The 14772-nt window shown below is 52.6% G+C and overlaps 1 protein-coding gene across 1 annotated transcript; it reads right to left on the bottom strand.

The window, feature by feature from the left end:
- Positions 1 to 3658: 3658 nt before the first annotated feature.
- SHKBP1 (SH3KBP1 binding protein 1) lies at positions 3659 to 14430 on the bottom strand. The gene is made up of 18 exons (XM_033128697.1): positions 14303 to 14430; positions 14022 to 14075; positions 13846 to 13891; positions 13665 to 13738; positions 13272 to 13330; positions 12948 to 13028; positions 11823 to 11984; positions 11622 to 11712; positions 11347 to 11537; positions 10699 to 10814; positions 9783 to 9870; positions 9553 to 9669; positions 7419 to 7589; positions 6189 to 6344; positions 5713 to 5809; positions 4595 to 4773; positions 4189 to 4303; positions 3659 to 4071 (listed from the first exon to the last, which is right to left on the bottom strand). Exons 1-18 carry the CDS (start codon positions 14386 to 14388, stop codon positions 3840 to 3842), a joined length of 2115 nt encoding a protein of 704 aa, XP_032984588.1. The 5' UTR covers positions 14389 to 14430; the 3' UTR covers positions 3659 to 3839.
- Between the last annotated feature and the right edge of the window lie 342 nt (positions 14431 to 14772).

The following is a 14772-nucleotide window of genomic DNA, read 5'->3' as shown; positions in this document are numbered from 1 at the left end:
GGCCGTCTGTCCAGCGGGTCCGGCTCGGCGCCGCCCGGTCCCCCGACCCCGCCCGAGGCCGACTCATTTTCTCCATCCCAGCCGCGGGCTGCGAACTTCTCGCCAATCAGAGCCCGGTGCCATCAGGGGGCGCTGCCCGCGCAGCCAATAGGAAGGCGACAGGGGCGGGGCTAGAGGGACAGGTGTCGGGCGGGGGGCCCTGGGGCCTGCCTGGAGTTCTCAGTACTGTGGAGGGATATCGGGAATCTGGAACTGACTCAGTGAACCCTCTCTTGAAGGACAGGCCTAAGTATAGAGGTGCTGGGATCCCTCCCACGACTGGGAGGGATGCGTAGACAGTGGGCAGGGTCCCCTAAACTAGACTCCCACAGGCAGGCCTCATCCCTCAGCTCACAGTTGTGGGAGAATTCGATCAGAATTTGCTCCCCGACTGGTGTAAATGTTGGAAGCCCCCACAGGTGCCCACTTCTCACGTGACAGACTCAGGATTCTGGGGACAAGCGCTCCTTCTGAGTCCGGCCTCCCTAAGGGTTCCAGACCCACTCTGGACATTTCCAAAGGATTGACCCTTTCTCCAAGTCCTGTGTTTCAGGGGTTCCATGCTCAATAAGCAGTAGCTTGTTTCTCAGAAGGTTGTAGCCTCTGCCCCTCAGAGGATCCAGATTCTACCTGGACCCACAGACTCTGCTCCCAGAGGCCTACCTGCTCTGCTCTCCTCCTTGAACCCCTATCCACTGGCTGTCTCTAAAGGGTACCAGACGCCACTCTCCGCCAAAATCTTTAAAGGTTCCCAAGAGCACCCCTCCTATTCCCAGAATTGTATACTCTCTCCCTAGAGAATTCCAGTCCCCTCCCTTCCTAGGGACCTTTACGGTTAGGAGCTCTAAGCCACAGAGGGCCTTAAGCCCCTTGCACCCCCTTTAAGGGGTTTCAGGCTCCGAGCCCTGCTCACAGCCTCAGAGGGTCTCAAGCCCAACCCTTCCCTTTATTATAAATTCAAGGCCCCCCCTTCTTTCCTCAGAATTACAAACCCTACCTCTCTTCCTCAAAGGCACCACCCCCGGAGCTTCAGATCCCGCTCCCCAGTTGCCCACTTCTCTAAGTGTCAGGCCACATTCCTTCCTGCAGAGAATTGGGGAGGAGCCCCACACTTAGGACTCCAAGCCCCACCCCTTTTACGTTTGCCCCGCCTCCGGGGTTTCCAGGTTCCATATCACAGCAGTTTAATTCTTAAGATTTACAGTTCTGTAGCGTTAGCCCCGCCTCCAGTGGATTCGCAGGCTCCGCCCACAGAGGGTACTAAGCCACCCGCCTTAACCACAGGGCTGACCCTAGACGAAAAGCAACAGATTCAGCTTTGTCTTCATCCCCCACTCCTGCTAGTACTTCCAATGGAACGTGTAAAAGGGAGCAAGGGACCCCTTTACCCTCCCCCGTTACAGTGAGGCACACGGGCTGACTCACATAGCCACACTCACCGTTACTGCTATCTACAGCAATCCACGCCTCCATCACACACTGACACCCAGAACTCTGGGCCCACTCACTGTCCAGGGACACACAGCCCCTTGAAACAGTAACGACGGCACTAAGCCCCCCTGCCCCCACTCACGGGCATTGGTGGGTTGTCACATTCATGTCCTTGTGTAGCCCCATTTCTGTTAACATAGCCCTGCAGGACAGCTTGTATCTGCCCCCATTACCCCCTCCCCACCTCCTACCCTGTGGCTGGAGCATTTGCTGGGGGCGCTGCGGAAATTTCTCCTTTCTGCCTGGGATCCAGGGCATCTCCAATGCTCGTTGCTAGGCAACAGCCTCTGGCTCATCACTGCAACTTCCGGGGATGGCGTCGGTTCCCCCCGCCCCAGCATGTGGAGTCCCCAGCTCTCAATCCCTATCACTGCCACTTTTCCCCAGGGTTGTTTCTATGTCACTCCTTGGATACTGATCTGATCTCAACCCTTCAAAACCCGCCGGAGTTCTAGAGTCATAACATTCCAGAAGCTTCCTCCCAGTGTGTGCTCACACACACTGTTTTATGCCTCCTATTAATGAACAAACACACACCCAAATCTCTTCAGTGCTCTAGATTTTCTGAAATTCTCTCTCTGTTCTAGAATCACTGGCATTCCAGAAACACACATGTTCTGGATGCCCTGGCATGGAAAAAACTCAATATTTCAGATCTGCAAGCATTACAAAACTCTCCCCGATTCCCCCATAGATTCCCTGACATCCCCACCCCCTCCTATGTTCTAGACTTCCTAATATCCAAACATCCCCCAGTGTTCTGAATGTCCTGGCACATAAAAACATTTCCAGAGTTTAAAATTCACAGGCATTCCAGAACACTCATGCTTTAGAATCACTCACAGTTTAGAGCTCCCATTCCTATCTGATTCTCTGACAATCCAGAACCCCCTGCCATTATGGATTTCTTGGAATGCAAACAAACCCTCTAATGGCCTAGAAGGGTTGGCATTCCAGAATTTCCCTATGCTTTAGATTTCCTAGTAATCCAGATTCTTTTCTGTGTCCTATAATTCTTAGCATTCCAGAATCCCTGGCATGGAAAATATTCCTACTGGTGTCTATTCATAGGCATTCTAGAACACTCCCCTGTTCTAGAACCATTGACTTTCCAGGTCTTTTGTCAAGAAAATTCTACAGTCTGGATTCTCTGATGTGCAGGGGAGGGAACCCTAACATTGTTCATCCACTAGAACTCTAGAATATCCCTGTGTTCTCTACTCCCTAACATTGCAGCTCTCCTCTCCATGTTACAGAAGCTCTGGCATTCCAGAAACTCTGGGATTCTAGAATTAACATATTGTAAAATCCTTTGTTCCTAGTCTGGCCCACAGTCTTTCCTCTTCATTGGCCCAAGGAAAAAATGCTGAAAACTTCCTTGAGGAGGTGCCTTAGGAATAGGTATTATTTTGGGGAAAATCCCCAAGGACATCAAGCTGGAATGAACTGAACCTGCCCCACAAAGCCTCTGGTGTGGACAGGAAAAGGGTGAAAGACGGGGCAGCCAGGAATGTAGGGAAGGTGTTTGCAGTGGTGAGTTTGGGGTACAAATGTTAAGGGTGTGGCAATTAGGTGGCCAACAGCTATGTCTCCACCGACCTGTTGCGGTTCATCGGAGCTGGTGGTAACAGAACCCTGGTTCACCTTTTAGGAACTCCTCCTCCACTCTGTCAACATGGGGCTGACCTCACCTTCTGAGTTGTGAGGGCACATGACCCCCAGAACAATGGAAGGCCTCCATTCATTAGCCATAGTGATTGGTTCAGGGATGGCCTTGAGACTCAATTCAAGCCAATGAGAATCAGTCTTGTGATTTCTCCGCTGCTAGAGAAAAAACGTTGCTAAGAAGCTACCTGGAGTTACCCTGGCAGAGAGGGGAAAACCTGACAGAGAATGATGCATACCAGAGGAAAGTAAAACCAAAAATGCAAAGACAATCTGGATGAGAATTTGAACCCCTGAATCCAGCCATGCCTGAAGCTGACATGTAAACTTATATATTCCCTTTCTTTGTTTAAACCAAGAGAGGTTGGTGTTTCTGAATCTCAGCCAGGGACCTGGTTGGCCCAACATCTCTCCCACCCTCTCCCTGGGGGTCCCAAAATCCTCTAAGAATGTAAGCAAGGTGTTGGCAGTGAGAACTTTATTAGGAGAGGGTGACTTTGGCTCCAGAACAGGGGCATAGTAGGAATCTAGTAACAGTGACCACTCCAAGGAGACCCTGGCCCTGAATCCAGGGCTCTGAAAGGAAGCGGGGAGGCACCTGAGTCCCCAGGACCTGGGTAATAAAGGCACCATGGCAGCTGCATTCAGAAGGAAGTCTCATTGAGTTTCATCTTGGGGGGAGCAAGTGGAGCCCCGAGACCCACAGAGGGCCGGGGGGCTGGTGTTGGCGGTCGTCGGGGCTCCGGCCCACTCCTCACCAGTTCCTGGCAGCGTTCCACGAAGCTGCCTCCCCCACGGCGCCGGGCCTCAGCCTGTGGGGGGCTGGGGCTCCCACGGCGGCCAGACAAGGAGGTGTTGCTGGAGGCTGAGTGGAGACTGAGGGGGTGATGAACGTCATTCAGGCCATCATGGGGCAGCTGGGCCCACCCCTCCCCAAGGCCACCATGTTCCACCCTCCCCGCTGCACAGAAGGGGAAGTGGAATCATGCCTACCTTGTGAGAGAGGTGCGGGGTGAGGGGCTAGGGAGAGAGCCCCGCGAGGAAGCCAGTGGGGCTAGCTCGCACTGCTCCAGCTGTTCCATTAGCTCTTCCTCTGTCAGGCCACCCGCTGGGGGGGGCAAGGAAGTAGGGTCAGGGGCAAAACAAGGGTCACAAGGCAGGGGACAAAGGTCACGTGCAAGGATTGAAGGTGGAATAGGAAAAAAAGATGCAAGATTCAAGAGACAGGAGTCAGAAGCTGAGACGGGTTGAAAAGCAAGGGCAAGGAAGGGTTGGGGGGCAGAAAAAGGGGTCAGAGGGCAAGGGCCTGGGGAGGGAGATCCTGCTGAAGGAGGTTGTGGAGTGAGTTCAGGGAGAGTCTGTGGGGCTTGGGACAGGATTGAGGTGGGCTGGGAAGTACCAGGGGCCTGGCCAAGACCGTCCATGGCAGTGGTGAGGTCCCACATGGCCAGGCTGCCGTTGGCCTGGCCAGTGAGCAGGTAGCGCCTGGGCCGAGAGCCGAGCCGCCGGGAACCCTCACACTCCAGTACTGTGAAGGCGGTGGTGGGCGAGCCGTCCACTGAGCGCACTGAACACACCCTGAAAGGGAGGAAGGAGGGGTCACCCTGGCCATACCAGAGCCTGGCCTGGTCCCTCTTCTCATCCTTACACCCTTCCTGGGCCACAGTCCCTACTGTTACGGCTTTTACTCCTGCCTTTATACCCCCAAGCTTCTACACTGTCCCCCAATCTACTCTCTGCAGTTCCAGTCCCAAGAGGCCAACCACCCACACACCCACCATGTGTCTCAGGTGGGCCTCAGGACTCTCCCCCACATCTGCTGCTCCCCCTGTTCCCATCTCAGGGAAGGCCTGAGTCTCATCCTGGGTGCCTCCCTCACCTCCTATCATTGCCATGGCTGTTCCCTTGGCCTCCTGCTTCTCTCCCACCAGCCCCTCCGCCCTGCCCCGTCACCCTGGTCAGCCCTGCCCTCTCCGGCCAGGGACCTGTCCAGCCTCTTCTGTGGGCTCTTGGCCTCCTATCCAACCTCCAGTTCATCCCCCTCACAGTGACCATGGCTCCCGGGAGATGATACAAGCAGGACAGTCTCAGCTCTTCCATTTGATTGACAAGGTCCTGCCCCTCTGCAGCCCCCTTGCTCACCTCCAGTTCTGTGCTCTGGCCCCCAGAGACCACATGCACTTCGCTGGTTATCCTATTTAGCCATCCTCAGCCTTTGTACATGGCCCCTTTGCCTGGGCCCCCCGTCCCGGCCCTGAGCCCTCCGCCCAGGCTCCCACCCTGACTACACTGGGCAGTCTCTGAGGTCCAGCACAGGTACCAGCTTCTCTAGCTTCACTCCTAATCACGTCACACCTCTGACACCTCCAGCCCCCAACCTGGAGCAGCCTCGTGCTCCCTCCCAGCATTTGCTCCTTGAATGCCCCTTGGTTGGGACCTCCTTCTGGCCTCTGTGACCCAGATGGCCTCTTGCCTTCTCCTCTGACCACCCTCCCCGTTTGATGGAACAGCCCTCACCGTTGGCCAGTAGATGAAAGACGTACGAAGAGCTGGCTGGCGCTTGGCACCACCTTCTGAATGAACACTTGCTGATCATCCCGCTCACCGAAGGGGCCTGGGCCAGGCAGGGGTGGGGGTCAGGCCTGCAGGGTCCCTGGGACCTCCAGACCCCAAGGCTCTGCCCCCTCCCTAGGGATGACCCCCCTCCCAGGACTAGGTCCCCAGCTCCAGATTGTTGGAGTTGGGTAAGGTCAGGCAGGGCTGGGGGTCAGCAATAGTCAAAGGGTTCAGGTACATCAGGGATGGGGTGGTCCTGGATCAGGTGGCAGTCAGCAGGAATCAGTGGGGGGAACAGAATTCAACAGGGGGAACTGGGAGTAAAGGGAGATCCCACAGGGGTCAGACGGAGTTAGGAGACGTCTACAGGGGTCAGGTCAGTGGTCAATGGAGGCCAATGGGGGTCTGCGGGGTGGGGAGACGGGGCTAGGAAGCACCAATGTCATTGCCAGCACTGCAACCACCATGCCCGTCGGCCGACTCCAGCGCCAGGATCTTGAAGGAAGCGAGTGGGGTGGAGCCGGGCTGGGTGGAAATCATGCCTCGGAAACGAGTCACAGACCATGTCCGCACGTGGTTGTTGTCAGCACAGACTGAGGGGCAGGGGGCAGCAGGTCAGGCTGGGCTGTGGCTGCCGACATTCCCAGCCTAGCCCCAGGAGGATCACCTTTCTTAAGTGTCAGGATTCAGGTCCCCCTGAATTTTTCCCTTTCAGAGAATTCTCTTCCCTAGAACTCCAAATGGTAGAAAATCCTGTTGGCTCTGCCTCCAAAATCATTTCGAGCCTGATCGCGCCTTACCATGTCCTCTGCCCTCAGCTGCTCCTGTCCATCTTGTCTCCCACCTAGACCGGCACAGCAGCCTCCTCCCTCCGCTCCCTGCTCCATCCCCACGCGAGACAGAGGAGCCTGTGAACACCTGCTTGGAGTCACAGCCCTCCTCTCGCAGAGCACTCCTAGGGCGCCTTCTCAGCCAGGGTCAAAGACAAAGTCTTCTCCGTGGCTTACAGGGTCCCACTGACACGCCCCCATCACCTCCGCCTTCTCCCTTGCCCAATCCACTTCGGGCACAGGGGGCTCCCCACTTTTCCACAGCTATATGAAACATCCTCCCACTGCAGAGCCCTTACAATGCCTGTTCCCTCTGCCTGGAATGCTTGTCCTCACTGCTGTGCAGTGTTCATTTCCTCATTTCTGCTCAAAGGCCTTTCTCAGAAAGGTGTTCCCAGAACCACCCACTTTCCTGTAACCCTGACACTCTCTAGCTACTCACACAATTTTGTTTTTTTTTCCTGGCCCTCATTGCCTGGTACTGATTTATATTTTTATTAATTTATTGTCTGCCGCCCCCACTGGAACCCCATGTCTGCTCCATGAGGGTAGGGACTTGGCCTGTCTTGTTCACCACTGTATCCCCTGTGCCTGGCACACAGTAGGTACTCAATAAACATTTGTTGAACTGGTGAATGATTCCCTCTCCCTTAGACGGGTCCCCCTTATAATATCCTTCTGTGGTTACTGTTCTAGGAAAAACTTCTCTGACTTGTGGAGGTCACTCCCTACACATCCCTCCCCAGTGGAAACTCTCATAACACCTGGTTCTGTGCTCCGATCTGAACTACCCCTTCCTGCAGGGAGATGGGCACCCGGGGCAGCCCACAGGCCCACCTGAGATGAGGTGCTTCTCCGATAACATGATCTTGGTCACGGGGCTGCGGTGCACAGTGAAGGTCTGGAAGAGCTGAGGCCCTGAGCCCACAGTCTCGGGGTGCTGCACGATGACCCGCACGCCCCCTGAGCTGGTGCCGTAAGCAATCTCAATCCAGTTCCCACTGTCACCTGGTGAGGGGCCAAGAAGGAAGAGAGGGACAGGGTCAGAGAGAGACAGAAACCAAGGCAGAGAGAGACAGATGGACAGGTGAAGAACAGAAACAGAGTCATGAAGCAAGGAGTGTGAGATGAAGATTGCATGGTGGTAGGAGATGTGGAGAAGGCAGAAAGAAGAGACAAAGGGACCGATCATAGACAGAGAAACACAGACATGCCTGGGGTGCCAAAAAAAAAGGTATACAAGTGGACACTTTGGGCAATGTTGCTCAAGCAGTAGTTCGCCGTAACAGAAGTGTCTGGACGCTGATGGTAACCACTCTGAGCACCTCTTGTAATTGCAGAAGTCAAACGTGACTTGTAGTCATCTTCTGTTGTCTGTATATATTGAGTATTACAATCTTAATAGTTTTCTTTTTTTAAATGTATATACATTTTTTTGGCACCCTCTGTATATACACAGACAGAGAGCAAGACAAGAAAGTACAACCCTGTGTGTCTAAGGGACTCCCCGCCCTAGCCAAATTTCCAGAGGGCAAAAAGTTATTTTGCAAGTGTCAGAAACTTAACGGGCCATCTGAAGGACTGGAGGTAGGGAAAATGTGTTTGTAATATTTTGTACAGCAGTTAAAGTAATGGATTTAGGGTCATGCATTGCAACATGGATGGACATTAAACCCAGGACAAGTTTAATAGTAAGAGGATAGCTAAGATAGTAGCCGGTACCATTTACACAAATTCAAAACCTGTTTACAACACCCATTATGTAAGGACACAAACAAATGAAAAGATAAATGTTAATCACGACAGAATAGTGGCAGGTGGTGGGGACGGCGGTGGGGAGGAAAGGAATAAATGAATGAAATAAGAAAGAGGACTTCTGGGTGGGGGATGGGTGAAAGAGGTAAAAAGGAATATAGTCGATAATGTGATAAGTTTGCACAGTGACAGATGATTACTAGACTTAGTGGGGTGATGACATTGTAAGGTACAAAAATGTGACTTGTGACATAATATTATACACCCAAAGCTAATATACCCAATATAATATTGTATACCAACTATACTTAAATAATAAAAAGAAAGGGCTCTTATATGATGACCTGCTGTGAAGTTAGGTGCATTATTAATTTATGCCTGCTAGAAAAAAATGTACCATGACTCTTACCTCACACGATACATATAAATTAATCTAAAATGGAAGAGAGACCTTTGTGTAAAAGCTAAAACTACAAAGCTTCTAGAAGAAAACAGAAGGAAATATTCATAACCTGGGGACAGGCAAAGATATCTTAAGATCCAGAAAGCACTAACCATTAAAAATAAAATAATTAACCATTCTGCTAAGCGAAAAAAAAAACAGATGCGAAAGGCCACGTATTAAATGATTCCATTTACATGAAATGTCCAGAAGAGGCAAATCCATAGAGACAGAAAGTAGATTAAGTTTCTAGGGGCTGTCAGGAGGGAAGAATAGGTTATGACTGCTAATAAGTTCAAGGTTTCTTTTTGGAGTGATAAAAATCATGTTCTGGAACTAGATAGTGGTGATGATAGCACAACCTGAATCTACTAAAAATCACCGAATTGCACACTTTAAAATGGTGAATTTTATGGTATGTGAATGATAGCTCTATAAAAACAAATAAAAATTAAGCCATTTCTCTGCATTTGAGAGCATGAAAAGACAACCAAAAACTGCCCATATGAGAGAACTCAGCTTCGTCCACTGTAAAACACGCCTCCTCTTTGTTTTATGCATACGCAAGCATGATGTCATAATCTTAGAAATGGGAAAGAAACCCACAGATGAACAGCTAGTGGCCAATTTTGCCCCTAATGGAGGGGCTCGCCGTGGTCTAGCACCTAGAACAGTGCTTATATACAAATGGTGTTCAGTGAGTATTTGTTGAATGACTAAATGATAGCTGAATCTGGCTGCTGATGGCAGAGGGGGCGCCAGATTATAGCTTACTGGTCTTGGGGGTGAGGTAGACGCTGAGGGCTGTGACCCCGTCTTCTGCTGGGTCCCGGTAGAGCTCGCTGACAAGGAGGTCATTGTCCTTCATGCGCAGGGGGAACTTCTGCACATCTGCGGTGGGCAGGGAGGATAGAGCAGACTTGTTCAAGGTGCCCTAGCTTCTCCCCTCCTCTCCCTCTTCCTTGGGAAAGCTCTCAGGCACCTGGGTGCCGACTGCTGCTCACCCACGTAATAGATGGAGCCATTGTTGCAGCCCAGCAGGAGGAAGGATCCTGCTGCATCGTAACTGGTGATGGGCTGCACCTCCTGGACCTGGGGGCAGACAGGGCAGGCTGTGGCCGTGGAGTCCCTCCCTGTCTTTGCCTCCACAGTACCCCCTCCTGTCATGCCTTCCCCTCCCCGCTCCAGAACTCACCAGGGTTTCTAGGCCCACTTCTCTCCAGCATTGCCTGCTCCAGGCCTATCTCGATCTGTGTCTGTCTCTGAACGTCTCTTGGTCAGCACTTCTGTCTCTTGGCCTCTCCTTGCCTCTGTATTTCTGACATTTCTCTATTCATCTCCGCCTACCTCTCTGCGTCCCTTCATCTACCAGTCATTCAGTCCTGGTTTCTGTCTGTCTACCCTTCTCTCTCTGTCACCTCTTTCTGATGTCCTGCTTCTATTTGTCTGTTTCTCTCCCCATCTCTGTCTTTTTCTCCCTCCTTTCTCTTCTTTTGTGTCTCTCTCTCTCCCAAACACTCACACTTCAGCAGGAGAAAACAGCAATGCAGGTGTATTGTTTTTACATTTTGGACACCGCTAGGCGTGGGTGCAGAGACACTGACAGAAGTTTACACGTCTCTCTCTCTAGGTTTCTGTCTCCTACACCATCTCCCCTCACCTGCTCCCCAATCCAGTGCCTGGAGAATCCTCTCTTCTCCTTTCTAAAGCCACCCGTCCTTCCTGTCAGCATGGCAGCCCCTCTTCCAGGAAGGCCTCCCTGATGCTCCTTAGGCCTTCAGCACACACATCCAGACTCTGGCCCACTGCTGGGCTTGCTGGCTCTCTCCAGATTAGGAGGAGGCAAAAAGGAACCCCTCCCTGGGTCTGTACAGTCTGGACACCCGGGAAAGGGACAGCCAGGCCACCCAGCATTCTGACCTGCCAGTGCTTAGTGACAGCATTCCACACTCCGATCCGTCCTGTGTGGCTTGTGGCGATGAGCTGGTTCCCAACGAAGAATAAGGCCTCCACAGGCACCCCCAGATGGAAGACTCCTGCAGAGGGCAAGGGGCGCTCAGCCGGGACCCCACTTCATGGGGTAGAAGAGGGCTGGCAGGAAGAGTTCCGAGGGCCAGAGGATTCAGTTGGCCACGGAACCCTTTTAGGATAGAGGGTTCCAGCAGGAACTACAGGGGGTTCTCGTGAGGACTGAGATTTGTGAGGGCACAGATTAGTTAACAAGGCGGAGATTTCTAGTGTACCCATAGAGTCCAACAAATGCAGATTGCACTGGCATGGAGAATCCCAACACAGCAAAGCAATCTAACTGGGCAGTGAATTCTGATGGAGGAGAGAATTGTATGTGGGTGGATATTTCTACTAGGCCAAGGAATTCTAATAGGATACGGAATTCTAGGTGGTTGGAGTATCTTAATAATGCCAAGAATTCTTAAGGGTGTGAGAACTGTACAGGGGGTGTATTTTAATAGGTCACAGAATGTTAACGGGGTAGAGAATTTTAACAGAACACAGGTTGGAGTAGAATTCTAACGGGCAGAAAGTTCTGCAGAAAACCTGGTACCATACCTATCTCAGAGCCACCGCCTTCTGCCCGCAGAGCCCACAGCAGGATCTCGCTGCCTGTGGCCGCTGCCACCATCTTGTCATGCTCACCCAAAGCCCCACCGAGCACCCGGGCTGTGAGTGCCAGTCGCTCGATGGGCCAATCCAGGCGGGGACTGGAAAACACCAGCTGCCAGCCAGAGGCTTCCTTCAGACTGGAGGATTGCGGGACATCATCAACCCTCAAATGCTTCCCATCAACAGGCCCAAAGCCTCCTGCCACCGCCCTCCCCAAGCACCTGTAGCAGACAAGAAACTGGGTATAGGCCACAGCGATCCAGTTGTGGTGTCCACACACCAGGCGCACCATCCCTGGTTCCTCCGGCAGCCCTTAGTGGGGAGAGCAGGGGTCAGGGCAGGGTCACAAGAGCCCCACTGGCTCTTGTAATAGATGGAGTCAGATGAAAGCTGTCCCAACCTTCCAGGAGACAGAAACATACCTGATGGGGAGGGAGGGGCTTTCTCGTCCAGCATTCGACCCAGCAGCCCTGCATTGCCCAGGTTGGGGGGCATGGTATTACTCCGTCGAACGGGGGCTGGGCGTCCCCCTGTCTGCTGGGGACCCACCAGGCTGTGCCGGTTCCGCCGCTTCACCGGGAACACTACAGCAGGGAGAAGGGGCAGAGTGACAGTCATTGTAACAGTGGCCACGTGGCAAACACTTAAAATATGCCAGATACAATTTGCCCAGGTATGGAACATAGTCTCCTAGTGAAAAGAATGTAGGTGGTGCAGAGACACAGCATTAGGTGAAATTGAATCACACAGCAAGTTGCTCCATTTTCAGTTCCTTTCAGCCCATCATAAAGGAAGAATCAGTTTGGTGCTGCCATAATACTGATACCTCTCCAATATTTGCTAATCTTCCCTTTTAAGAAATGGAAGCCTGTCCTTTGGCAGGCAACACCATCTAGGCAACACTGTTATGTTTGCATCTTGTTTTCATGTTTACTTATTTATAGTATAAAGGTAGTGATATAGAGCTTTTATTTAAAATGACTTTAAAGAACAGTAAAACTAAGTTATAAAAACAAGAGCATAGATCATCATATTTGGTAAAATTCATGAAGATAGTAGATATTGACTGAGGTTAGGGAAACAAAGTAATACATTGAATTTCCCCACTGTTACTTCTACCAATCAACAAAGCTCAGTAGACTACAGTTCCCAATAACCACTGGGGCATAGTTTCCATGGCCAGTGGGCTGGCTGCATCAAGGTCTCAGGGAGACTATAGTCAATAACTCCTCTTTAATATTTCTCCCCTCCATACAAAGGACCCCAGTTCTTCCTAAGCCTTCCAAAAAGGAAATCAAACCTGGACTACAACTCCCATCCGACTCTAGGGCATGCATCAGAGCCTCAGAGGACTTAGCCTTCCCATTGTCTCACTGGAAATGCTATTTCCTATTTCCTTTCAAAGCATCAGTCCAAGTAGCTGATATAGAACTACAATCCCTTAGTGTATCAAGGCCCCCACCACGGCACCCAAGGATGCAGCCTTATGGTAAATGTAGTCTTTATTCCACCCAGCCTCCTCTCTATCCTTTAGTAGTAGTGCCCACCTGGTGGAGGCAGGTAACCATTGAAGAGGACGTTTCCGCAAGAAGATCGATCCAACTCCTCCCGCAGCTGCAGGCGACGAACTGAGGCGGAAGGACTAGAAGGCTGGGACTTGGCGGGTAATGAGGCCGATCTTTTTCCCGCCCCCCCCCCCCCCCCCCCCCGCCAATCCCTTTCTCCACGGAATACCACCACTCCCCAGAGACCCAGGACCAAATCTAGTGCTGTCAGCTCTAACCCAACCTTCTTTCAGGAGGGGGATGAGGGAGCATCGCTGAAGAGCTGGTTTTTTATGCAATGAGAATGCTAATGGGGCCCCCACTTACCCAGAGGAGTGAGCCCGTAGAACTGGGCTTCGTGGAGGAGACTGGAACCGTGGACACCCCTGGTTAGTAGAATTGACTAGGGGTCAGGGTCTGGGTAGTGGGAGTGGGCAGAGAATTCTGAGGAGGAAGTTTCAAAATTGCACAGAGCACCCCCAAGAGGTAGCAAATTTTGACGGGATCAAGAGTCTAAGGAGGGATGATAATGGCCAGTGAGAGTGTGTGTGTATGTGTGTGTGTGTGTGTGTGTGTGTGTGTGTGTGTGTGTGTTGGGGGGAATTCTAAGGACACATAATTTAACTATGATCAAGGAGTTTAAATGAACATTCTGAAGGGAAGAAGAGACTTCTCAGGGGTGCAGCCTGTGGGGGACTCCCCTTTATTCTCCATGCCAACCTGGGGTCCAACTCTTTGGTACGCAGGAAGTTGAGGATAGGGGCGAAGACGGTGGGGTCCCTGTCGATGAAGATCTGCGAGGAAGGGGTGCAAAGGATGAACGGGACAAATAGCGGGGTTCAGTAGGAATTCTGTCCCTCCTCGTAACCCGCCGCCCCATTTCAGCTCTTGCTCTACTCACGGCTCCGGTCTCGTCTTTCAATGTCGAGATGCGTCCGCTCAGAAGACTGCAGGGAGGGGACCCAGAGCAGGTGTCACGGGCCGGGGTATGTGTTTGCGAGGCGGGGGGAATGGGTCTTCCCATACCTTCTCCTCCCGCCCCCCAGCCCCCCGCCGCAAACGCGCTCTCCCAGTCACCTGGAGAAGAAGGAGTCTGGGATCCAGGTGAGAGTTTGGCGAGAGGTACTGAATCTGTGAGCGGAAGGTGAGCAGACTCGAGATGATGTAAGGAGGATGAGGAATGAGGCATCCTACCCCACGACCCGGCGAATTCCCAACCCTCGGCAGGCGCCAGTCGAGGCTCCCGCGCCTCCCTCAGGGGCGGAGCAATCCTAGAGGACAATTCCCCCGGGAGAGGCGGTACTCCCACCTCGCTTCCCGCCCTTGAGGATGGGGCGTCGGGAGTCGCCTACACTCACCTCTTGCCTCCCACGTTCAGATGAATCACCTCCCCAGGAGGTCCCCGACCTGGGACCCCCTCAGCTACAGGCGCCGCAGCTGCCATGGCCCCCGGGCGAATCTGCGGGTCAGCACCCGCTTCCGGGTGTGCTCTCCGCCCCGCCCCCACCGCGTGCTCATTGGGCCAGAGACTCCTCGAGCAGCCGACCATTGGAGAAAGCACTCATCCGTCGCAGTTAAATTCTCCGCCTCCTTAAAGGGGCACACCTTTCCTGTCCTGGACGGGGCGGACCTGGAAGCTCGTTTGGGGAAGTTTAGTTACGAGGATTAGCAAAACATTCCTGCATCCTTCTGGGTTTCCCATTTTAGGAATGGCATCTAGGTGTTTCGTCGGGGACACGTGTTTAAACCCCGAAATTAGTCCACACCAAGGGGGACACCTAAATGTTCTCCGCGGCTACATTCTCTCCCCGCCCCCAACCTCCAAGGC

The sequence above is a fragment of the Rhinolophus ferrumequinum genome, chromosome 15 (genome assembly GCF_004115265.2).
Source record: "Rhinolophus ferrumequinum isolate MPI-CBG mRhiFer1 chromosome 15, mRhiFer1_v1.p, whole genome shotgun sequence".
NCBI classification, from domain to species: Eukaryota; Metazoa; Chordata; class Mammalia; order Chiroptera; family Rhinolophidae; genus Rhinolophus; species Rhinolophus ferrumequinum.
The sequence above is the reverse complement of the archived record's forward strand: the minus strand, read 5'-3'. Positions and strand labels throughout refer to the sequence as shown.